The sequence below is a fragment of the Acipenser ruthenus genome, chromosome 2 (assembly GCF_902713425.1).
Source record: "Acipenser ruthenus chromosome 2, fAciRut3.2 maternal haplotype, whole genome shotgun sequence".
NCBI lineage: Eukaryota > Metazoa > Chordata > Actinopteri > Acipenseriformes > Acipenseridae > Acipenser > Acipenser ruthenus.
In genome coordinates this window covers 41,330,604-41,355,499 of record NC_081190.1, presented here as the reverse complement: position 1 = coordinate 41,355,499, position 24,896 = coordinate 41,330,604, and the positions used below count along the sequence as shown (strand labels likewise).

General features: G+C 36.1%; 1 protein-coding gene and 1 long non-coding RNA gene across 4 annotated transcripts in view; one reads left to right on the top strand and one right to left on the bottom strand.

The window, feature by feature from the left end:
- Window positions 1–520: 520 nt before the first annotated feature.
- LOC131699407 (uncharacterized) lies at window positions 521–3,586 on the bottom strand. Its single transcript, XR_009308114.1, has 4 exons — window positions 3,506–3,586; window positions 2,896–2,994; window positions 1,543–1,682; window positions 521–745 (listed from the first exon to the last, which is right to left on the bottom strand). It is a non-coding gene; the product is annotated as an uncharacterized LOC131699407 (long non-coding RNA).
- Window positions 3,587–16,103: 12,517 nt separating this feature from the next.
- The window catches only part of LOC117408862 (BDNF/NT-3 growth factors receptor-like), a 91,557-nt gene continuing 82,764 nt past the window's right edge, over window positions 16,104–24,896 (top strand). For 2 of the 3 annotated variants that reach the window (XM_034014235.3, XM_034014233.3), the window contains exons 1-5: window positions 16,774–17,462; window positions 19,695–19,769; window positions 19,868–19,939; window positions 20,623–20,691; window positions 21,400–21,557. In XM_034014235.3, coding sequence (XP_033870126.2) covers window positions 17,254–17,462; window positions 19,695–19,769; window positions 19,868–19,939; window positions 20,623–20,691; window positions 21,400–21,557 — 583 coding nt within the window. In that variant the 5' untranslated portion in view covers window positions 16,774–17,253. Of the gene's footprint in view, window positions 16,151–16,773; window positions 17,463–19,694; window positions 19,770–19,867; window positions 19,940–20,622; window positions 20,692–21,399; window positions 21,558–24,896 lie in introns of those variants that run through there. The other variant, XM_034014234.3, reaches the window with a different exon arrangement.

The window sequence follows — 24,896 nt, the reverse complement described above, 5'->3', positions numbered from 1 at the left end:
GGTTTTGATAAGTAATTGAGAGCTCAGTTGGAATGAAAACCAGAAGCCTCAGGGGGTCCCCAGGACCGAGTTTGAGAAGCCCTAGCTTAAATGATATGGCCATCATACCAACTACTGCAGCATCAGACAATAAAGGAAAAGGTTTTATGATAGGGCAGATAAGCTTACCATCCCAGGAGCCATACACTGTATGGGCAGCAGTGTGGAGTAGTGGTTAGGGCTCTGGACTCTTGACCGGAGGGTTGTGGGTTCAGTCCCAGGTGGGGGACACTGCTGCTGTACCCTTGAGCAAGGTACTTTACCTAGATTGCTCCAGTAAAAACCTAACTGTATAAATGGGTAATTGTATGTAAAAATAATGTGATATTGTGTAACAATTGTAAGTCGCCCTGGATAAGGGCGTCTGCTAAGAAATAAATAATAATAATAATATAATAATAATAATACACATTAACCCATTAAAGCACAGTAAGAGATTCCACAGCCGACCGTGGACAGGAGCTCCCAGGGTGTCCTCGGCTCACTGCGCAGCAGTGACCCCTGTAGTCTGGCCGGGCGCCTGCGGGCTTGCCTGTAAGCTGCCCAGAGCTGCGTTGTCCTCCGACGCTGTAGCTCTGAGGCGGCTGCACGGTGAGTTCGCAGTGTGTAAAGAAGCGGGCGGCTGACGGCACACGCTTCGGAGGACAGCGTGTGTTCATCTTAGCCCCTCCCAAGTCAGCGCAGGGGTGGTAGCAGTGAGTTGAGCCTAAAAAATAATTGGGCATTTCAAATTGGGGAGAAAATAATAAAAAAATAATTGGCAACGACTAAATTAAAAAAAAAAAAAAAAGCACAGTAAGAGAGGGAGTTCTTTAACCGGGAGAATCATTACCCTGAGTACAGGTCACATGCTAAGTGCAGTGTCTGAGGCATGTTATTAGAGTCCTTCAATAACACCCATTAGCCAAGGCTTAAAAGCAGTGTTTTCTGCTTTTAAGCCATTTCACAGCCCTGAGTCAGTACTGTCCGTTTGCCTTCCTCACTGGTTCACTTTAATATTTTGTTGGAAATCCACCCTGACCCTTCAAAATGAATTTGGCTATTGCCAAAACTGGTTATAAGAGCATCCAACTTTCTACCCATATGATAAAGTACATCACATAATGTGTGACAAAGAAAACTTAAAAGATATAAAAGAACAAGAAAATAAGTTCTGTAAACCGAGGACCCCAGGCAACTGTAAATAGAGCCCCCATTATTCAGAAGTTCAGAAATGTCCCTGGCATTGTCGATTGTTCTATCACCTTGCTTCCAGAAATCAGTTTGATGAATGACAGTTAAAAAAACACAAAACAAAAAAAAGAAAAAAAGACATTTGTTATTCAACACAATTATATTTCTCTAACATACAGTTTTGCAATGAAAATAAATAAATAAAAGCAAGGAGACTGCACCATTAATACTCTTTAATACTGTACCATCATTTCACTGAACTTTTTTTATTCTACTTAATTTTTTTGCAAATTAGCAACATTTTATAAAAGATAAATCGCTTATACTCACCAGTTTTGTATGAGAATATAACTATAAGTAGAAAACGCAAATGCAGTTCAAGAGATGGGAGCTCATCATTTGGCAGAAGTCAGTTAGTGAGCTCAAAGTATACACCAAGAATGACATCTGTTGGGCTGTTTACTACTGTGCTAGAATGAAAATGATTGATAAGTTTAATCAATACATGTAACGAGCCATGATTAAAAAAATGTATGTTCTGTATGTATACCTCTTTATGACACACAATAATAGGTACACAATAATAAAAAAAATTGATTATCCAAACTTTTATGAACAGCTGTTATCCAAACAGCCCTGGTAACAATCTGTCATGTTTGGGGCAATGCACTTCTGACACATGATCATGAAAAATGCACGAGCCATTCTCTTTCTCTTGTGTTTATAGTACTGTATGTTACATATTTAATTGTAAAGGGGGTTCTCATTATTTGATTATTTGAACAAACCAATAATTTTTGGATAATAGAGGTTTCACTGTACAGCACTAGAAATATCTCCATTACCCAATTTTGTGTTTAAAAAGATTTTGTTTTAAAACAAATGGTCAGTTTCTTTTTACCATTTTTTTTGGTTTTTTCTACGGTATCTACTGATAACATAAAGATACAAAATTATTTATTGTAGTTTGAATGTATTAAATTAATCATTTTTTTATTTTCAGGTGCTGTAACCGTATATATATTTTGGACATACTGTATATGTTATTTCACAAACCTATTAAAAAGATCAGTGCAACAATTAAGAAACTATGTGCTGTTTTTGTGCAAACTTGAATTCAAATTCAGTGAATTTACAAGAAAAGTGTAACAAGGCACATCTGCTTTAGGTATGTACAGTATTCCTGCAGAAATAAAAATGTAAATTTATTGGCATAAATTTATTGGCATAGATTTATGAAATGGTAACATACTTTTTGTGTGTTACTAAATAAACCTCATGGAATTGTCTTAGGGGTTTCTGTCCACCAATGTACTGTAACGAGGAAACCATTTTAAAATCCATTTTATCACTGGATTAATTAACAGATATTAAAAAAAAACCCAAAAAAAAACGATTGACTAATATACATTTATACTTAGCCCACAATTACATTTTCTTAAAAAAAAAAAACACTCACTCATAAGATATTAGAGGCAAAATAGATATTTAACTATTGGACTTGTTAGTTATTTGGTTCTAGTTTGGTTGAATAAAAGGAATAAATTATTTTCTTTTAAAAAACAGTTGTAAATTACAGATGTGAGTACAGTAAATTCACTGGTCCTAAATACATCAATAACACATTTAAACAAAGGCTTTAACAAGAAGATTTTTTCAATGTCTTACTAAATGCTGCCTTACCTGCAATACAGGCTGTCATGAAGCAGGCTACAGTTCCAGTGATAAGAGCTCTAATTGAACAGCTGGCTATATCACCTTTACTTTCCGGAGCCATGGAGGCTGAGGAACAGAAATAAAGCATTATAGTTATATTGCAATATCAATTAGGAAGTTAGCTACGGAAGAACATTGGTCTCTGTTTTAAATAAACAGTGTTATTCTTAGTATTTTTATTTTTCTGTACAAGAGTGTTAAATGTCTATTCAAATATTAGAAAAGAAATTATTTAAATGCCTCTCTTTAAAATAAACTATGTACAAAATAAAACTGCTAAATGGTTTGCAATTAGTTTAATGTGTAATATTTACAATAATGCATAATTAGACTAATTCCCCCCCCACCCACACACACTTAAATTCCAAGTCAATCATATCAGTGCAAAGAGGTAAAACAAGAACTGATCATAACTTTGGAGTTATCTAAATGTGTATAGCACTGGAAATAAGGAATTAAAGGTAGTGTTCAGCTCACAGAACTGATAACATTTAAACCGGGAACACCTGAAAACAAAAAATGTGTGATCAAAATTGTTAGATTCTCTCTGTAAAGTATTGTTTTTTTTAATACTTACAAAGCCATCCAATCATAACTAGAGATCCAAAGTTTGCAAACCCACAGAGGGCATAGGTTGCAATGATCTCCGACTGAACCTGAATAAACAAGATAAATACTGTCAATAGGTTGTTTGGAGAAGAACGTGAACATTAACAAATAATCAGAATCTGTAGAAAACCTCAGCAATCACTCTTTGGCATACAAGGCTTCTTAAGTAACCTGCGCGTGTGGTGCTGTCTGTGTCTCACCTGTAATTGGCTGTTGTTTGTCTGTGCCCATTGGTCCTGGTGTGCGGCTGAGGACCAATGGGATGTGGTTAAAGCTCTGGCAGCCGATTAATGTAAAGGGACGGAGCTATGTTAGAAAAGGGCGCTGCGCTGCCAATTATGGGATGTTGTTGCTGTCCTGATTTGGTTGTGTTCCAGAAAGCAGTGACACAGTCAGAGCAGTGGTCTCTGAGTGGGTGCTAGAAATTAACGTCCCGAAATAAAAGATTTGGAACTGATTTCAGCGTGTTGTCTCCCTTCTTCCCTGCCTGCCTGTGCAGAACGCTACAGAACATTTTTGTAGTTATTACAGTAAAAACAACATTTCACTTCATAATAATCATGTCATCTACTGGGCACAATTAAATGTGGATTGAATAGGTATGATCCACTGGTGCACGTTTTCAATATGATACAATTATTTGCCACGCCCATTCATTCATCAACACTTTTTTGTTTCAAAGTTAACTGCAGTGAATGACTGGTAAAGTTACTTTTCTTCAATATGGCTAAAACAGAGAAAAATACAATTTTAGAATTAAGCAGTGAAAATCAAGCAGAAACTACGGTTTTATATAATGAAATTACATAATGGGAATCTGTTAGTGATGGCCAATCAAGAAAAAGTGGGAGGCAATCAACCCCCAGCAAATAAGGAGCAACTGACACAGCTTTAAAACACAACTGCAGCACTAGCAATTGCCCTTGATGTGATCTTGATAAAGAAAAAGTTTTGTTTTCTTGCCATAATTATTGAAAGTTATTCATTATAAAGTGTGCAATACATTTAATACACATTATGCAATTAATTACTTCACACAGATATAAAGTATGGGTTTTATACGGAAGCGTCCTAGTGCCAATGAAAAAAAAAAATGAAAAAAAAAATCTCCTAGCTAGGAGAAAAAAAGTCCTACGTAGAACTTTTTTTCTCCTAGCTAGGAGATTTTTTTGTTCAATTTTTTTTTTCATTGGCACTAGGACGCTTCCGTAGTTTTATATGGTTTGTTAAAATATAAAGCGTGAGGTTTTCAGGCAGGAAATCTATAGTATCATTAATTCAAGTGCCTAGTACATTCATTGGTCATTCTAAAAACCAATTACTGGCAAGTTCCCATCAACCTATAAGATATATAAACCTAATTCGCAAACAGTCCTGCCGTGTGTTCGAATTACCACCTCCTCACCACCCACCACCTCACTCCCAGCCTTGTCCGGAGGGGGGAGTATACGATGCTCCTCTGCCTAATATTTTTTGTTCACCGGGATGAACAGGTTGCATGATTTATTATTTTATTGCTTGTTTATTAGCAGGCGGCACCATAATACTCCGAAGGATGAGGCTGTGCTCCAGCTACTTTTATTCTCATTTTTCGATTTTCTTCACCCATTGTTTGGGTTCAGTGTTTTTGGAAATCTGTAATATTTTGTATTACAATTTAGTGCATGATTTTCCTGACTGAAACCTATACTTTTTAAAGCAGCACTAAAGTTTATGAAGCTATTGAACTAGTATGCCATACTGCAGAGCCATGTTACAAGGCATGACAACTTTAGTAGTTACACGTCCTAAAAGCTGTATTGGAGGTTATCAATAATGCTCAGTACAAATGGCCTTTTAAGGAGGTTTAAGGAGATAGTCAACCATGTGCATGTTATCAAAGTAACTGCAGCCAACAAAATAACCCCAGAAATCTCAATATATATATTTAAAATAACCTACTTTACACGTGAGTAGTTGAGATAGCAGTCTATCCATTAAATGATGAAAATACCCCTTATTTACAGAACATATTTTCATTGTATTTCTTGTTATTTATGTTTTAGAAATTGCAGCTGAATAACAAAACTGTTTTCACAACTTTCTATTATTTGAAAAAGCTTGCTAAGCAAATTGACCAATTATATAACAAATCACTTTGACTAGCGACCCTAAATTGCTAAAAGACCAAGTTGCTAAAATGTATGGTAACTTTCATGAATTATGTATTTTATTTTATATTTGAAAAATGTTTATGGAGTTACACTGTAAACCAAATTAAGAAATCTAAACCCTCAAACTCTAGTGACCTTAGTGACCTGCTTTCCTATTTTTAAAACCAATTCTATGAACCTTGTTGTTTCGTGAGTTGCTGTCATTCATTACCTGAATTTTGATGTCCATTAACAGCATATTGCGCTTGCACTGAGAGCCTATCATGTTTCTAAGACTTTCAGGAAAGGGTTGTGACACAGAAAGACATATTTTACAGGAATAAAATTTTTGCACATATCTACGTATGGACATGAAGAATACAACGATTTATTTTTTTCAATAGATCATTACACAGTATTACCATAATAACATAGGAGATATCAACTATAGTTTAGAGTGCAGTTTATAAGCTCATTCTTAACCCATTCAAAGTCAGAGCCGCCAGTAAGCCCACTTGTGGCCAGCATCACAACATTATAAATGGTTACACTATAGATTTCCACATCATTTTTCACTTTTTTATATTTACATTTACTCTGCTTTTCTATAGTTAACTATGTTTTTGTGCAACTTTATCATAATTATCACTGACCATGCTTACATGTGCTCTACCTTGCATTCACTATGATTTTACATTGGTATACTTTGCTATGCTTTTACTATATAGGGAGGAAAGGCATTGATGAGAAACATGAGTTAACACAATAGATGGTTCCCTTTATAAGAGAGGGTATTGTATTGTGTGGTAATGGCAAATACCTCATGGAACACATACCTTATTGTAATTTGATACAAAAAATCTGGGTAGCTGTTCTTTCTTCGTCTTATCTCTTCTCTGCTCCCTTATTCTCCTTCTCTATTATATGTCAAGCAAACCCAGGTAGTGTTTTTTGCTTCTTGGTATTGAGTAATCATGTGAGAGCAGGGTCAGATTAAGTTTAATGGGGGTCCGGGGCTGTTATAATTTTGGGGGACCCTCTTTGCATATTCATTTGCTTCCCTTTACTGTTTTACTATCACCACACTTGATTAACATTAATGTCAAATTATTCAGTCTTAGCTGATCCATATCTTACCTGATTCGATGTTTGAATTGGCTCCAGTTTTGAAAATAAGCACTGGCCACAGCATTAGTTACTGTCGTTTTCAAATACAAAATGGGAAATGCAAACTGCAGACTCTTTTGTCGTAATAGCAGGTTATCTGGAAATGTGTTGTGCTTATCTCTTACGAATATGTACGTGCATAATAGGTTTGTAGTAAATATATATGCAGTCAAAAAATGTTTAGCAAATAATACAAGGATAGTACACAGCGCGTTCTTATGTAATGTTGTGTTTTTATTATTATTATTATTATTTGTGTCAGCAGAATCAGTAGAGCTGCACACACAGGAACGACATATTTTTTAAATTATTATTATTTATTTGTTTTTCTGGGGACCATATGACGCAGGCTGTGTTTTAAGACAACCTAAAAACAACATGGAAACCTGGTTTAAGAAAGCTGTATCACCATCAATAAGTTGTGCAAGACCAAATTGGCACACACATAGCCTCCGGTACTTTAACATGAATTTGTTTATTTGCATTTGGAATGAGAATTGCTCAGTCTAAATGAAAACTACATGGAAACACACACAACCCGAAACTGCAATAGAGGTGAAACTTATTTTCATTTTTCCATGGAGATTGCCCCACTGTATGTAATCCATATAAACCCATGTCGTTTCTTCCTGTTGATTTCTCTCCAATGTATTTCACTAAATACTGGTACCTTCACATACATTTGTTAGTATTGTATTACTCCTCAGCAGAGTGGGACTTTATGGTAAAGGAATACTGCAGCTACCAGTCTCTGCTCTAACTGAGGAGTTTAAGTGCGCCAAGGTCAGACTGGAAATGACATTAGTAGAGTCACGCGACAAATGCGTAAGGGAGGCAGCACCTGTGTTGAAAACTGGAAGAAAGTGGGTGGCAAAGAAAGCTGTGGAGGATGCAAAGGCTGTTCTTCAAATTGGTGATACCATGGGGCAAGTTCAGCATGGAAGAGGGGGTCTTGGTTTCAGTTCAGCTCCTCCTACATGGCATAAGGCAGCCCCAGCTCAACAGAGGAAGATGGTAGTCAACGAGGTGCAAAAGCAGGAGGAGAGGATGAGGTGTATAAAGGCCATTTCCCAGGCCAAGCAGGGAGAATGGATGAGATGGGAGAGTGTGGAACAACGCAAGATTGGCTGGCAAGACCTATGGTCAATGGAACCAAGCAGGATCAGTTTCCTCATCAGGTCAACATATGATGTTCTCCCATCACCACAGAATCTAAACCTCTGGATAGGAGAGGATCCTTCATGTCCTTTGTGTTCATCACCTGCAACATTAAGGCACATTTTGACAGGATGTAAGGTGGCTCTTAGCCAAGGACGGTTTACTTGGCACCATGACCAGGTGCTGCGATGTTTGGCCTTAGCATTGGAAGACAAGCGTAACATGACCAATAAGTTGCCACCTGTTCCATCAAAACATTACACACAAAAGACAACACCACCAAGAAAAGGTGTTAAAACCAATCCTCGCCCAGGACAACTGGAAGCTGCTAGAGACTGGAAAATGCTGGCAGATGTTGGTCAACGGCTTATTTTTCCACCTGAGATTGCCACCACTAACCTTCGACCAGATATTGTCTTGTGGTCTGGATCAGCATGCCTTGTTCACCTGGTAGAGTTAACAGTGCCATGGGAGGATGCTGTAGATGAGGCGTATGAGAGGAAGAAACTGCGGTATGCTCAACTAGACACTGAAGCGGAACAGCAAGGATGGAGAATCTGGGTTTACCCAGTGGAGGTGGGTTGTCAAGGATTTGTGGCACATTCTACAACCCGGTTTCTCAGAGACATCGGATTCAGTGGCCAAGAGTTGCGTCGCACAGTGAAGAACTTATCTGAAGCAGCAGAGAGGAGCAGCAACTGGCTGTGGTTGAGACAGAAAGATTCTGGCTGGGGATCTCAAGCACAATAGAAAGAAAGGAACGCTGATGTATGGGTAAGTAAGCTGGACTGAGTTGAGTGGGGGACGGAGGGGGGTGATGCTGGGACGCCAGAATCACCGTCGGGTCCTCTTGAGGTGTCGTGGGCTAGTCGACGAAACACAGAGGATGGAAGGTGCCCACTTGAAGACCCCAGAGATGTATCCTACTTAGCTCAATCCAGACGGTTGTCATGCTGATGCGCTGGGGAGTCCGCACTGTGGTTGATCCCCGGAGCCAGCATCGCAGCCGTTGTGTGTGCTGATGCGTTAGGGAGGCAATAAGCTGATCCCTGGAGCCAGCATTACAGTTCAGCCATCAACACCAGGCAAAAGGATAGCTACCATCATCATATGGAAGGAAGCACAAATGGATGGAGACACAGATGGGGCACATTAGTTTACTGTAAAGCTACGTCTTAGTTGGTGCTTATCTTGGCGAGAGCTCAAATCAGCATGAAGTTTTAACATCTACTCTCGTGTAATGGAAATCAAATAGCGTGTCAGCTTTGGTGTTTTGTTTAACCCATCTTCTCCGCGATGACACTCAACTTGGTGTGTTACTGCTTTTCAGCATCGCTCTCATACTTCCTCGGTGCTACTTTGCCAGACATTTACAGACTCTGAACTGCGTCACGTTCGCGTCGCAGCACACCTGATAAAAGTAGCACGTGACTTGATCGCAGGTCAAGTCATATGATCAGGCAGTCCCTGCTCCTCCAAAGCAATACGGCTTGGTAAAACAGACGTGTTGTTCTGATCCATACAGTTACACGCTACTTACTCGTTTTTTTTAGCTATTGTATTATATATATATACAGTGTATATATATATATATATATATATATATATATATATTTGGGGGGGGCCCTCAAAATCTGAGGCCCTGTGTTAATCCGGCCCTGTGTGAGAGGCATATGACCTTTCACTCCATCTGCTTCATGGGATGATGTCAGTAATAGAGCGACCTCGTACACCATAAAAGAGGGGAGGAGGTGTAAAGAATACAAATTATACATTTGCAGCTATATGTTCTTTAATGAACCTACTCCTGTACACTACAGACTGTGAAACATTCTGCACCCCATTGATGCATTTACCCTTCTGCTGTGCAGATTCATGTGAATACTAGTACCTTTCATGAGAGGGTGTTTATTATTTATATTCAATTATTCAAGAGGAAATGTACTGTTTTGAAGGCGAGTGTAAATATTTTTAATACAAGGTGAGTTGTCATTGGCTTCCATTTGAGGATAATTGTTGTAACAAAAAACAAGCTCAAGGAAAAGAATGTTAAATGGGTGTACGAAACCATCGTAACAATATTGATTTGCACCTTTGTTGACATTCTGTCATAGGTGCCAATGATTGTATTACAAATGGTAAACTGAACTACCGGTACCCCCTTACACCTGCTTTACACAGGTGTTGATAAACACAGGTAACCAGGTGCGTTCCAGGTGCTTTTTTTCTGGCACCTACATAACACCTAATACTGCAGCAGGTCATTCAGAAACCATCATACAATGTTTCCTCTCTAGACCTGCTCAGACTTGTCCTATAACTTGACAGTGTTTATAGGAAGGCTGTTGGCAAAGCCACAGTATGATCCAATGCCCTGACTTGATCGACATCAAATGAATGTCAAAGTTCGAAAGGATATTTTGAGTCTCTGGGGAACATTTGAAACAAAGGGAAATATTATATTGACAAATTAAATGACTTTGAATGAATTCTGTAACTATCTGTAATAAAGAATAATGAAAAAACTATTGTAGAATGGCAGGGTGCCAGCAATACAGTCAGTTGGTTGCATTAAATCTAAACTGGAACACATAACAATATTAAGATCAATAGCCATTGTTACTGCATACTTACATTTTAATTAGAAGATAACATTTGTTGTAAGCATATAAAATTGCAGAAATTAAACATTTCTGAATTCATCCGAGTGTTGTATATATATATATATATATATATATATATATATATATATATATATATATAGTATAGTTATATAGTATATCTTTAGTACAGCTAATTGAAACCCCTTTTCTGGTTTATATTTATTTGATACGTTCTAGAGCTCAAGTTTTAAACACAGCTTAAATGCTACAAATGCTTATTTGTATGGTGCATTTACCATGCTATTATCAAGTTTCTGTGCATTTTACTTTGCTATTTTTTGTAACAATGATATGACTGACATCTGCTGGAAGTTTTAAATACTGTCAAGGTTTCAATTCTTTTACATATATTTGAATACATTAATTTTTTTACGAATACAGTTATTAATTAGTTAACTGACAGTATTTGTACAGTTTTTTTTCTTTATATAAACATTTAATAATTTATAAAAATATACATCAAGTGCAAATTCTCCCTTGCAACAGACTGATGGAATAGTTATCAATTGATCCAGAAACCTATGCTATAACATCCATTACTCTAAAATTACTTTTAAAAATGTATCACTGCCTCAGCTAAGATATTTAATATCTAATATATGTTCTTTAACGTTTAAAGCATCTAAAAAGTCCATAAGAAAAATAAAACCAATTACAATTGGTTGTGTGGTTCTCTACAGTGGACCAGTTATGTAGCGAGTAAAGAAAGACACGGGTGCAGTTGCTGTTAGGCTTCGATTATAAATAGATTGGCGACACTATGCTATTTACAACTTAAAAGTCTAATATTTGCGCGGGCTCCCGAGTGGCGCATCCAGCAAAAGCACTCGCTAGAGAGCAGGATGCGCTCTATAGCCTGGACGTCGCCGGTTCGAGTCCAGGCTATTCCACAGCCGACCGTGGACGGGAGCTCCCAGGGGGCGGCGCTCAATTGGCTGAGCGTCGTACTGGGGGAGGGACGGTAGGTTAGGTCGGCTAGGGTGTCCTCGGCTCACCGCGCACCAGCGACCCCTGAAGTCTGGCCGGGCGCTTGCGGGCTTGCCTGTAAGCTGCCTAGAGCTGCGTTGTCCTCCGACGCTGTAGCTCTGAGGCGGCTGCACGGTGAGTCTGCAGAGTGTAAAGAAGCGGGCGGCTGACGGCACACGCTTCGGAGGACAGCGTGTGTTCATCTTCGCCCCTCCCGAGTCAGCGCAGGGGTGGTAGCGGTGAGCTGAGCCTAAAAATAAGTGGGCATTTCAAATTGGGGAGAAAATAATAAAAACTAATTGGCAACGACTAAATTTAAAATAAATAAATAAATAAAAAAAGTCTAATATTTGCATCAGTCTTGTACATTAAAGGATCGGTGGTAAACAATGCTAGATAGCTCAAACTCAAGTTCAGTATTTTGTTATATGTCATTCTACAATTGACTGCATTGAAAAAGAAGAATAATGCTCTGATCTGTTACAAGAAAAATACAAAACAACATATTAAAAAATAATAATAATAATTAAATACTCTGTATATAGGACTGTTGAAGATGAAATCCAGATTAATTTAAACATTTTAATAAGTATGAAAGCATTTTACAAACAGACTATGTTTTATCCTATGAAAAATGCTCATTTTTTAAAAAAGAACTAGAAATGATTGGTTTTAAAGAGTGCGTTTTTTGTGATTTCACTCAATGGCTGCTGGAATTTGACTACAGGTCACATGTAGTATGTTGCAGGATCTGAACAGTCCCCTGGTATAGGTTTAGTCCTAAGGCTTCTCCAGTTTGGTCTTTTAAAATAAATTCAATGGGAATTAAAATCATTCAATAAAAGTTTAAGTGGTCTGTGTCCGGTGCAGCATTAAACTTATTTAAAATAAAAGCCCCCATGCATTACAAATGTTTTTTTTTTTTTAATGTGCTTTTAAAGACCTGCTTGGAATCTGATGTCATATGAAGTGATTTAAATGGTTTATTGGAGTATGATATAATAGTTCATGGATCATAATGCTATAATATAGTGCACTTAAAATGAGTTTAAGCACTCATTAAACTGGAGACAATCCCAGATTTATAGATATGTAGTCTAATAACATATTATACATTGTACATTTCTGACTCAGTTTAATAGTGATAAACTATATTTATCCCACACATGGTGGTGTAAGTGTGGGATAAATTACAATGTTAGTATACAGTTTAAAAGCTCAAATTCAAAAGTACATATACACCTACTTCTGAATATAGTAGACTCTCACGAATCTGAACCCGTTGGGACAAGACCCTGTTCAGATTGTATTTTTTATTGATCTGAAAATGTCTTGTTTATATTCGACAGAAACCTTGAAGCAGGGCTTTTGCCCTTTACCTCATACTTACTTACTAAAGCTCTTGGTATCACTAAACAGATAATCGCAAAATATTTTAATGAGAAAACATCTCTCTTCAGTGCAGTCATTCCCCAAAATGTTATACATGTTCTTGCAATACAGAACCACGAGAAGTGGGGAGTTTATTACATATTACACTCAGACCCTGCTTTATTAAATATCTCGCTTCACAAATATCTAACCACGCTTCAAAACATTTAAATAAGCAAGGAATGCCATTAGTGCAGAGGCACCCTGCATGTTATTCGTTTTCTGTAAACAAGTAGTATTTCATATTTGCCATCACTGGTTCAACATTCAGCATTCTCACCATGGGTTCCACATGTAAGCTTTTGCATTGTTATTTGTTTATTTAGCAGACGCCTTTATCCAAGGCGACTTACAGAGACTAGGGTGTGTGAACTATGCATCAGCTGCAGAGTCACTTACAACTACGTCTCACCTGATAGACGGAGCACAAGGAGGTTAAGTGACTTGTTCAGGGTCACACAATGAGTCAGTGGCTGAGGTGGGATTTGAACCGGGGACCTCCTGGTTACAAGCCCTTTTCTTTAACCACTGGTCCACACAGCCTCCTATTTCTCCTATTTGCATAATGCATGACACCAACCCTGGAAAATCTCAGAGGGTTTTTTCAGGAAACACTTCTAGATTAATCCTGCAAGCCTATTTTTCCTGTTAACCCTTACATCTAAAGCAGATTTGCTTCAGTGTATCTAATTCAACATGTTATGCCACATGCTACATAAAAGGTATTACACAGTAGCTGTCATGTTAAAAAAACCTTTGAAACTCCAGTGGAAAACGGAAAGATGTTTTTATTACTACAATGAATAGATTAACCTGATGATGGCTCTTATTTCCACAATAACACATCTGCTGTTTATTGGATTTGATCTAAAAGCATGAGTTAAAAGTCACTGGATCATATGGGGATAAATTCCACATAAAATTGCATTTAATAATTGCAGAAAATATATTGCACACTTCAGTGTTGTCAATACCCCCTTCCCAGAAAATAAAAGTCAGCGCATTGGATCATACTGTGGCTTTGCCAACAGCCTTCCTATAAACACTGTCAAGTTATAGGACAAGTCTGAGCAGGTCTAGAGAGGAAACATTGTATTATGGTTTCTGAATGACCACATTGATGGGAAACATCCCCAGTTGTACTGCTTTCCTAGAAAAGGGAGAACATTTGGGGTACCATTCTGCTTGTGAGATGTCTTGTTCATGAAAATTGTAGATCATCATAAGTTTGCAATGAGATTTGAATATTCAATGCTATAGTTTACGTTCTTTGACAGACAGTTTTAAAAGCTGGTTTGAACATTAGGCAGGGGATGCTTAGCCCTTTGAAAAACCATAAATGATAGAATGTAGTGACATTCCAAACCACCCCATTTCCTGTAATATCCTGCTGATTGTTTGTTTATTTGTGTATTTGACAAGCAGGGGTATCTTGTTGACCAGTTTCTTTTAACAAAACTATTTAATGTCCTACTTAAACAGAATTTGCTATATCATACATACAGCAGTCCCCTTTATTCTAAAGGTTATTCTGCAGAGTAAAAACACAGTAAGTGAAAGTCCTGCCGTGTCTTCATGAATGAGTTAGTAACTATTTAGCACAGTCCATTAAAATGTCAGATACAATGCTTTATGTCAGCACATTATCTTAGATAGGATACAGACCCTGAAGTGGTGACCCCCTCAGCCAGTAGCCAAAGCACCCTAGAATATAAGACAATGAAACACTCCAATAGCATAGCTAGTATGATAGGGGGTTGTCACGTGGGGCACCATCAGATACATACACCAAAAGTTGTTAAAACATTCAATTAAAATAATATAAAGAAAGCATTAACTTGCAAATACTTGAATTGCCGATAGGTGTCAGGACAGCTCTTTAAATCCCAATACTGCAGTGCTATCTCCCTCAACTAAATTACTGCGGTACAAACTCTGGGCGCTGGAGCCGCAAATGAAACGATGGATTCCCAGAAAACACATTTTCATTGGCATTTGGCAACCCCTATAGCTGTTAACAAGAAGTACGGTTTATTTCGTAGTCGTTACAGTGCTTGGTTTACAAGTTGTCCATTTCCCGACGGTGGACTACTTGCATTATCTTACATTGAGGGTATTATAAACGGGGATAGACACCAAGAAAACGCAAACTACTCAATTAAATTTAAATAGTTCTTCTGTTTTTGAAAACGAACAACATTGTTTGCTTATTTAGCTACTGTATTATTTTAATGCATAACTATACTGTACACGTAAAATGCCACAGACACATACATATGTTTTTCACCGTTGATACGTATTTGCTTTCATAATGAATTCTCGTTTTAAAATACATTTATATCAACAGTACTGAAATGTCTTGCTAGTGTCATGCTATTCCTTTATTTAGACTGAATCACAACAGGACAGTTGTCTGTGTTTGATCCTGCTGTTAATTGTTATTGTACAGATGATGGTCCCAATTGCATGCATAGCACGTTTATCTGAGAATGCAGGGTTCGAAACACAAACTTTCCTTACTATACAGTATATATATAGGGCAGCAGTGTGGAGTAGTGGTTAGGGCTCTGGACTCTTGACCAGAGGGTTGTGGGTTCAATCCCCAGTGGGGGACACTGCTGCTGTACCCTTGAGCAAGGTACTTTACCTAGATTGCTCCAGTAAAAACCCAACTGTATAAATGGGTAATTGTATGTATAAATAATGTGATTTCTGTATAATGTGAAATAATGTATAATGTGATATCTTGTAACAATTGTAAGTCGCCCTGGATAAGGGCGTCTGCTAAGAAATAAATAATAATAATAATAATAATAATATATAATAATATATATATATATATTATAATAATAATAATAATAATATATATATATATATATATATATATATATATATATATATATATATATATATATATATATATATATTGCCGATAGGTGTCAGGACAGCTCTTTAAATCCCAATATTGCAGTACACACACACACACACACACACACACACACACACACACACAGTGAGTGTGTTAAATACATTACACACTCAAAACAGGAGCTCGTGTTTGGTAAGGCAGGACTTACCTGACTGCAGCACCACTAGGTATTGTAAAACATTTAGATGCATCTTTTTATTTTATTTTATTTAAATAGAGCCTGTAAACATTTTATTATTTTAAGTAAATCATTTTCAATCATTAATGGGCGTGAAATGTACCCGCTTTCCATTATTCAATGGGACGTAATCTCCAGAGCATTAGTAGTTAAGGTGTGTGTTAATTTATATATATATATATATATATATATATATATATATATATATATATATATATATATATATATATACACTGTGTGTAATTTGTTAACTGTTTATTCGGTGATTTACAGATTCTTTAATTGTAATAATTATTTCTTGTGCAGTCAAATGTTATATATTCCACGTAATGTAATCGTTTAATCTTTTTTCTTTTTAGAAAACATTTCAATATTTGCCAGATATTAAATCTAGATTTCTATCAAGGTTTCCCCAAAGCAAAGCCTATAGAAAATAGTCTTTAGTTTGTATAATCCCCATAATCGATCATTATTGACCACGTCAGTGTCATTGTGCTATTATAATTCATATTTATTAAAGCTTTTTGATGTGTGATAATTGTCTATCGGCTACTGTTGGTACTTAGCCGTACCTCCTGATCGCACCCGCACTCACTCGCTCACTCTTTCACTACAGGCAGCATCACAGACTCACACGAGCGTGCATCTATCATCTCTTAATGTTTTTTCCCCCTCCAGCCCTGCACCAGCCAAGAAGCAGGAGCAGCAGCAGCAGGATCAGCAGCAGCAGCATTTTTTCTGTAGCGTATGCACCACTGAAATCAACAAAACCAGCTTTGGGACTGAAAGAGAGAGAGAAATAGAGAGAGATAGATAGAGAGATAGATAGATAAATAGATAGAGCCCACACATACGAACCTTTAAAAATATCCGTATGTGACTTGTTGCGAAGACACACACACACACACACACGCACACGCACACGCACACACACACCCACCCACACAAGACCATTCTCTCATAGCCTCACCTCTGTCCAAAAGGATTATCTCATGGTTGTTTGTCTGTATTTCTGACCATACCGCCGGGAGGGTATAAGGAAGCAGGACCTTTTTTTTTGGAGAATCTGGATTTGGCACCGAGGGATCCAATATGATCGCCTTTTGGAGGTGTCATGGAGCCGCTGTGATGTCTCTTTGGGTATTTTGTTGGCTTTTGCTGGGGCTTTGGAGGCTCACTGCCGCTTGTCCTTCTTCATGTACATGCAGCAGCAGCAGGATCTCATGTATCGAGCAGGATCAAGGGATCGTGGCTTTCCCAGTATTAAGTTCTGCTATAGAAATGGAAAATATTACTGAAATGTGAGTATCATCAGATTTAGTAAATCACACGCAAAGATGTGCTGTATAGGTAATTAAAAGCAGCAAACAAAAATAGATACTGTGCAATATAACATAAGAAATACGGAGTGATCACAAATGTAGGTTATACATGACAAGTGTCATGATTAAGTTTAATAAAAGAACATAAGCATGCTTTAAAAGGTATCTGGATAATGTGCCTTCTAATACATTCGAAAATAGGAAAAGATGACTATATAAACCATGGAAAATGTATAGAGTCGAGGTGAAGATAACAGTAATTGATTATAACGAGAAGTGGTGGATTATCTTGGCAGATGCTTGGCAAAATGCTTTAAAATAAGATGATATATGAGAACTTCTGCGCGTTGAAATGCACTGGCTCAAAGTGGAGTTTAGTTTGATGGATTCGTGTCTGAAAGCTGTATATGACTTAATTTAAACATGCCTTATAGAGTCTTAGCCATTACAAATGTAACTGTATTGTAATTGCATGTTGATTATTTAAGTTAAAACAGCTTTTAAGGTTACGGGCCATAATTGCAATAATAAAAGTAAGATCAGTATAACAGGCTGCCTTCTTTAACCGCGTAATTGACAAATGAAATTTATAATTAGCATTTGTAACATCTGCTTATTGCTGTATATTGCACCATTTCAGCAGACCTATACTGATGGTGTTGTCGAGTAAGTGTTGAAATACTGAATTGCATATCAGCTCTAAATTCCCCAAGAAATAAATAAATAAATAAATACATAAATACATAAATAAATAAATCAATAAATAAATATAATAATAATAATAATAATAATAATAATAATAATAATAATAATTTTGGAGATCCAATCACCGAGATTTATTAAAGAATACTCAGAAACGAGCACAGTGCATGTTATTAAATAAGCCTCTATTATCGTTTTACAATTTCACGCCTATCTTTGATTCAGTTAGTTCCTCGCTACAGTATATTCAAGGTCAAGGGTTTGCAAGTTAAACATCACTTGGAGGTACTGTATGTTTAAAAAGTTATTTAATGTGCATTATGCCTAACGCAGTGCGTAGTTCCTGATGTGATCCAAGACAATACCAATTTACTATGTGGATGTATTGCCTGGATCACTACACGAATGTAAATCCAACACATGGAAAAAGTAATGGTAAATTAAGTCATATTATTGTATCAGTTAATGGTGACGTTGTGTTTACTACTATATAATTATGTAAAATATACGTACGTATATTATGCAGAAGAGGGTTTTTTCCGTTTTTGGTGTAGCATACCTTGCTAACATATTTGCAATAGGACACTATTCTAGGTATTATTTGCTTTATTTGTACTATCCATGGATGATCTGGGCACCCTGAAGGGAACATACTAAAGAAAAAATTCAGCAGACGTTACTTTCCCGTGGTCAATCGATGTCTAGGGATTTTTGCGAACTTTTTAAAATTGTAGGCTACATCGTGTGTTACCAAATGTGAAAAATATGATATTAAAATATATGCAATAAATGGTGTTGCTGTGGAACAGTTCCGAACGTCGGTTTAACACATCCTGTGTGATGCGTTAATTAATCCAAATACTGTTAATATTGCGCTACATCTGCTTTGTTTATTAAAACAACCTGTTCTTTCAAATTCTTTAGATAAAACAAACAAACAAACAAACAAACAGAACCTTGGTTAGACAGTTGAACAGCTACTCCTGCACGCTTTACAATGGCACAAAGTACCATAACATTGATTATTGTTATTTTATTTATTTTTTAACCCAACACACCACAAGGTTTGACGATAATATGCAACACTGACCAATTGCACAAACGTGAAACGTGTTACTTATTTGTATTGGTTCTTTAAGGGTATTTAACCATTAAAAATAAATAAATAAATAAATAAATAAACCATCCACGGCCCTAGATTAGAATGTCTATGGGTCACCATTGGTCATATCGTGATTTAACTGTAACGCTGTAACAGAGTTATCATGAAGAACGCATACACAACAGTTTAAAGTATGTATGACTACCTAAGGATCAACCACGATTTACTGGAGAAAAAATGCAATAAAGTGCTTATGACTAAACCAAAGCATTTTTACAATTTCATTAAAAACAACAAAGGAAAATTTGTGACCAAATATCTCTACTAATTTCTAATTAAAGTTTGTAGGTGCGTTTTCTTAAATATATATATATATATATTTTTGTTCATTTATCATTGATAAACAGATACATTGCAAACCAAAGCCAGTTACGCGCCATCAATGACATTGACGTGGAGGCGTACTTGAGCCTGAGAAATTTGTAAGTAGACAATTTATTATTAATAATAATAATAATAATAATAATAATAATAATAATAATAATAATAATAATAATAATAATTTTGTTTTCTTACAAAGAACGGTGACAAATTCTGGACTGTCTTACGTGTCCCGTCGGTCATTTCAGAAGACTCCCAATCTCCAATATGTGTAAGTGAAAATATTTTTGTGGTGTTCTGTGACAGCTAGCTTTTATACTGCTTGGGGATGCAGCATGTGTACAAATATACGGGATGTTTGTCACACCGTTACCTTTAACTTCGAATTTGCTTAAGTATAGGGTACAATGTCTATTCCAGTATTTCCTCTGAGAAATACATTATTAAAGGTGGAGAAGTTGGTTTCCTAACTGGATTATTTTTAATGGTAAAAATGTCATATATTCTGTGATGTTTTCCCATAAAAAAAAAAAAAAAAAAAAGATTTTGGCCACTTTACTATTACAAAAAAAAAAAAGTTTGAAACATAAACTATTGTCTCAAGATATTAAGGATGTGTGTAAATATATACAGTTTCACATATACTTATTTTACATATTGGCTGCTACTAGGCAGATTAGCTGATAAGAAATGAATCTCTGTTTTTTCATATTTAGCCTCTACTAAATAAATGAATAATACATGCATCCATTTACATGTATGAAGTAAAGAGCATCTTGTAAATGATGGCTGCTTTTGTATGGTTTGACAAAATCATCATATACACGTCACCTTAGTTTTTCACTATACAGCATGTAGGTGTTGAGACAGTAGGTGCAGTAGTAGATAGTGCTAGTACTTTGCATCACCTGGAATATTACACAACAGTTTAATGTATTTTATTTTTTATTGCAGCAACCTAAAAAACAATAAATTATCTACTTTATCTTGGAAGACCTTCAGACATGTAAACTTGGCATATCTGTAAGTAGCACTCAGTAAAAACATTTTAACATTTTTAAACTGTTTTAACAAATGTGCAATGTTTTTACATGTTTTGCATAATGCGTTGGATCTATATTAGGGTTCAAATGGATCAAAGGAGTAGGCTTCTGCACATTTTTTAATTCTCCATACACAAATTAATTTACTATTTTTGTTGCCTTGTTATATTTTATTATGATTATTACACGCATCTGTTCTATGAACACAAGAATAGCATTCTTAATTACATTCATTTCATTAACCCTCAAAAAGAATGGTTTATGAAGTAAGTACTGTGCACCTACTTGTAGCTAATGCACCTGTGTTTTAAATGTACGTATTGCTTGAGTTTCAGTTAACCCCTGGCAGTCTTTTTACACAACTGTAAACATGAATACTAATTTTATGAAAGCAAAGTGGATATATTTTGGGTTTCAAAGTTGGCAGACTCATAATTTGGTTGCTCTCTAATGAGCTTTAACAACAACAGTTAATGGGTTTCATGTTGTCAGAAAATTGTAATATTTAACAAAAAAGAACCCAGTAACAAATTGACAAAAATACATTGTACCATCATGACATGATGTTCATCTTGCGTTTAATATGGAAAGTAACCCTCATATGAAAATTGTACCTGATGTGCATGGCTGCATACATGTACCAATACCAATTCTCGGTACAAATACACACACCAAATCTATATTTCAGGGTACTTACAGGAAATCTATTCCAGTGCTCTTGTGACATTCAGTGGATCAAACTGTGGCAGGAGAATGACACAGCCAGTCTGCAGACTCAGAATTTGATGTGCAAGGATCACAGCAATAGGAAGTTCTTACTAACCGAAATGCACATTCCGGATTGTGGTAATTATTCTTATCTTTTAAGCAAAGGCATTGCTATGGTTCAACAATATGTGTTTTTAGTGTGACATGCTTTTTGTTTCAATCCTTTAACTGCAGCCACAGATATTTACAATGACCTTCGGAAAAAGAAAACAACTTCCTGTACACTGGGGTTAAACAAATCCTGTTGTCTTTAAAGGGAAACTCTGCCTATTATACATGCGATCACCAATCAGACATTACCATTTTTATAACACATGCTCCAAACTGTAAACCCAGCATACAAGAAATGTATTAATGGCAATATTTTCAATAAACAGGTGATCATTCCAGCTATACAGATATTTAAGGAAAGTGTTCTTATTGCATTGCGTGATGCCGCTGTTATAATATTATGCATGCATACATGTTAATATGGTTATCAATTTTTGACCTGTCTAAAATGTGTCATTGTGCATAGTCACATGATCAACGAGTCTAATGCTCAAAGAACCTCTCCTGATTGGCCACAATATGGGAAAAACATGTTTCCTTAATTTTGGAAACATACAGTAGTACCATCAGACAGACATAAAGAAGCATTTTGTCTCATAACAAACAAGAACAATTTAGTGTGTTAACAATTTGGCCTATTGTTTCTTAAACATGGATCATTAATGCTGTATCAATGTTGTATCTTAATTTAAATTTTCTTTTATGAATATGAACAGTATCTTTTAGCAATTGCTTCCAGTGATAGACAGTAGAAATGCTGACTATGAGTTTTGTGGTCATGTGTTAAACATCTTTACATTAGTATCATATTGGCTTGATTCCAGTTCCTGGGATGACCCTTTTATGTAATATGTCACCCCCCCCTAATGAATAAACAGTAATAAGTAACAGGGCACAGTAATTATATCAGGCGTTTGCAGTGGTTGTGTTGGTGAAAAAGATGTGCAAAAGATATGAAGTCTTTAATGTTGTAAAACATGTTATTGAAAAATGATAATTGATTATACAATGATAAACATCAACGATATACTGATGCATTATTCTAAATTACTTTATCCTAAATTTATGGAATACACAAAGAGGAATGTAACATCTAGTAGGATTATAATTATTTCTTACTTTAAGTGCACAGATGGCTAACCAATGGAAATAATATATTTTTTGATGTAAAGCATGATTGTGAGAGACTGCAGCTTTAGTATAGTTGTTGAACAGGCTTGTCTACTACACAGCATTCTGGAGGAACCTGCATGCAAAAAGGATGCCTGTATTGTATTAACATGTGTACCAAAAGGTTATTACATTAACATTCAAGGTGGCACATAGTGGATTTAGCTCAGAAAAGTTCTTCACATTGGGGTTCCTTAGTGATTGTTTCATTCAGTGTGCCTCAAATGTCCTTTAGACTGAAAATAATAAGGACCTAATTAAAATGCAGAAGGTGGAAATTGCTCCCTGCATAACACTCAGTAGATTGTGTCTGAAAACCTTGCCCAACATAAAAGACTATAAATTATGCTTGCTTAATCAAGGTCAGCTGTGACAGGCCTGTACTTAGAATGTAAGGCTCTTGGGCCAAAGAGGTTTATATTTTTATTCTATGATGTTTTTAGTATCCTGATAACAGCTTCAGCATCATCAACCCACCACAGTTGAGTAACCTCTTCTGGCCTAGATGTAGACAGAGTCATAAATGAACAATGAACTGGTAGTTCACACCCCAATATACCTAATTATCTACATTTGGTTTTTTTTGCATTCAAAATTTAAAGGGGATGTATAGTACAAACCTGGGAGGTTGTTAGTTACAGTGTGACCAAAAAGTGAAGGGAAGGCATGTAATAAATGTGTTAAATAATATGTGCAATTCTATGTGTTAATATGGGTGACCCAAAACTCAAGTCATGAGTACTAGGTTAACATTGGGTACAACAAGTAGTCAAAAGTTGTTAATATACACTTTTAAAGTGGAAAAAGTACCGCTTGATAGGTATATTCCAAAATGGCTTAATATTGCTATGTAAAATTGTAAAGCTGACAATGTTTTACATTTTACTCAGAAATATGTTTTTCATATTTAAGCTTGAGCCTGGTGGTGCATGTTGTATGATATGACATATGCAGTAAGATATATATATAAAAAAGATATTTGAATTGTAAGGTTACGTATTGGATTGAATAGATTTAAAAACTGTGATTTGTCTTTACACAACTTACTGAGACTTTGATCTTCGGAATGGAAAGGTGTATTTCCGATTCAATTTCAATCTATTTTTATAGCGTTGGTTTTGGAGTTTGGTATTTTTGTTAGACACCCTACTGTCGACAGATGCTATTGGCAGCAGCTCAAACATTTAATGAGGTGTTGATGGATAGAAACATGAGTTTAAATCTGTTATGTGAAGTTGGAATCGAGAGAAAGGGGGTGGTGATTAAGAATGATAGAATGTTGTAGGTTTTTTTTTTTATTTGTATTTCAACAGGTTTAAATGTACCTGAACTTTGACTCCTGTACAACCTTAACACCAAACCTATGAGGTTTGCTTCTCAAGAAGGTATTATAGGGAATAAGTCATATCTTTTTGCGCTGGATGCCATTTAAATATTTTTTCTTTTAAAAGCATCATTATATATCAGATAACATACCTTATTATTTAAGCTGTTTTTTTAAGCATGCCCAACACAACAATGCAATAATCATTAGCTGCTAGATTGACCTCAGAAATAGTTGAAAGGCAAAGAGAATGCTATTATAAACCACACAAATATATTAGTGTATAATAACTATTTCTAAAATGTGTTTTGGGGGTATATTTTGTACTAGGTAGGCTGTTTGAAATGTCATTTTAAAGTCCTGTTAGCTTTAAAGGGCAGCTAGTGTAGGATAATGACAGCTCTGCTTGGAATCCGACTGGCTGAACCCATCTATATGAGATTTCTAATTTTGACATGTTTAAAAACATAATAATCACACTAAAATCCCTTTCTGTACTTTGTGAGCAGCCAGGACTAGAGCACTTTCTGGTTGTCCAGGAAATCAGTGGATAACAAATGCATTTTACATTAAGGACAAAGTCACCCCCCCCCCCCCCCCCCAGAAAAAAAAAAAGATTGTTATCATAAAATAATGTTTTAAAGCATATTCTTACATCAAATAAGTACTATGCTGGCACAAGAATGGGCATACAGGAATGCATAGATGTCTTTGTAAGTGTGTTGAGAGTGAGCAGGACGTTACAGATGTCATTGAAGCTTTAACCTAAGGTTAGCCAGTGGCTGCATTTCAAGTAGATGGTGACATAGCTATACAGTTTGGGATATTTACAGTTTATTCACCCAGCATTAGCAAATGGCTAATAAGTTTAC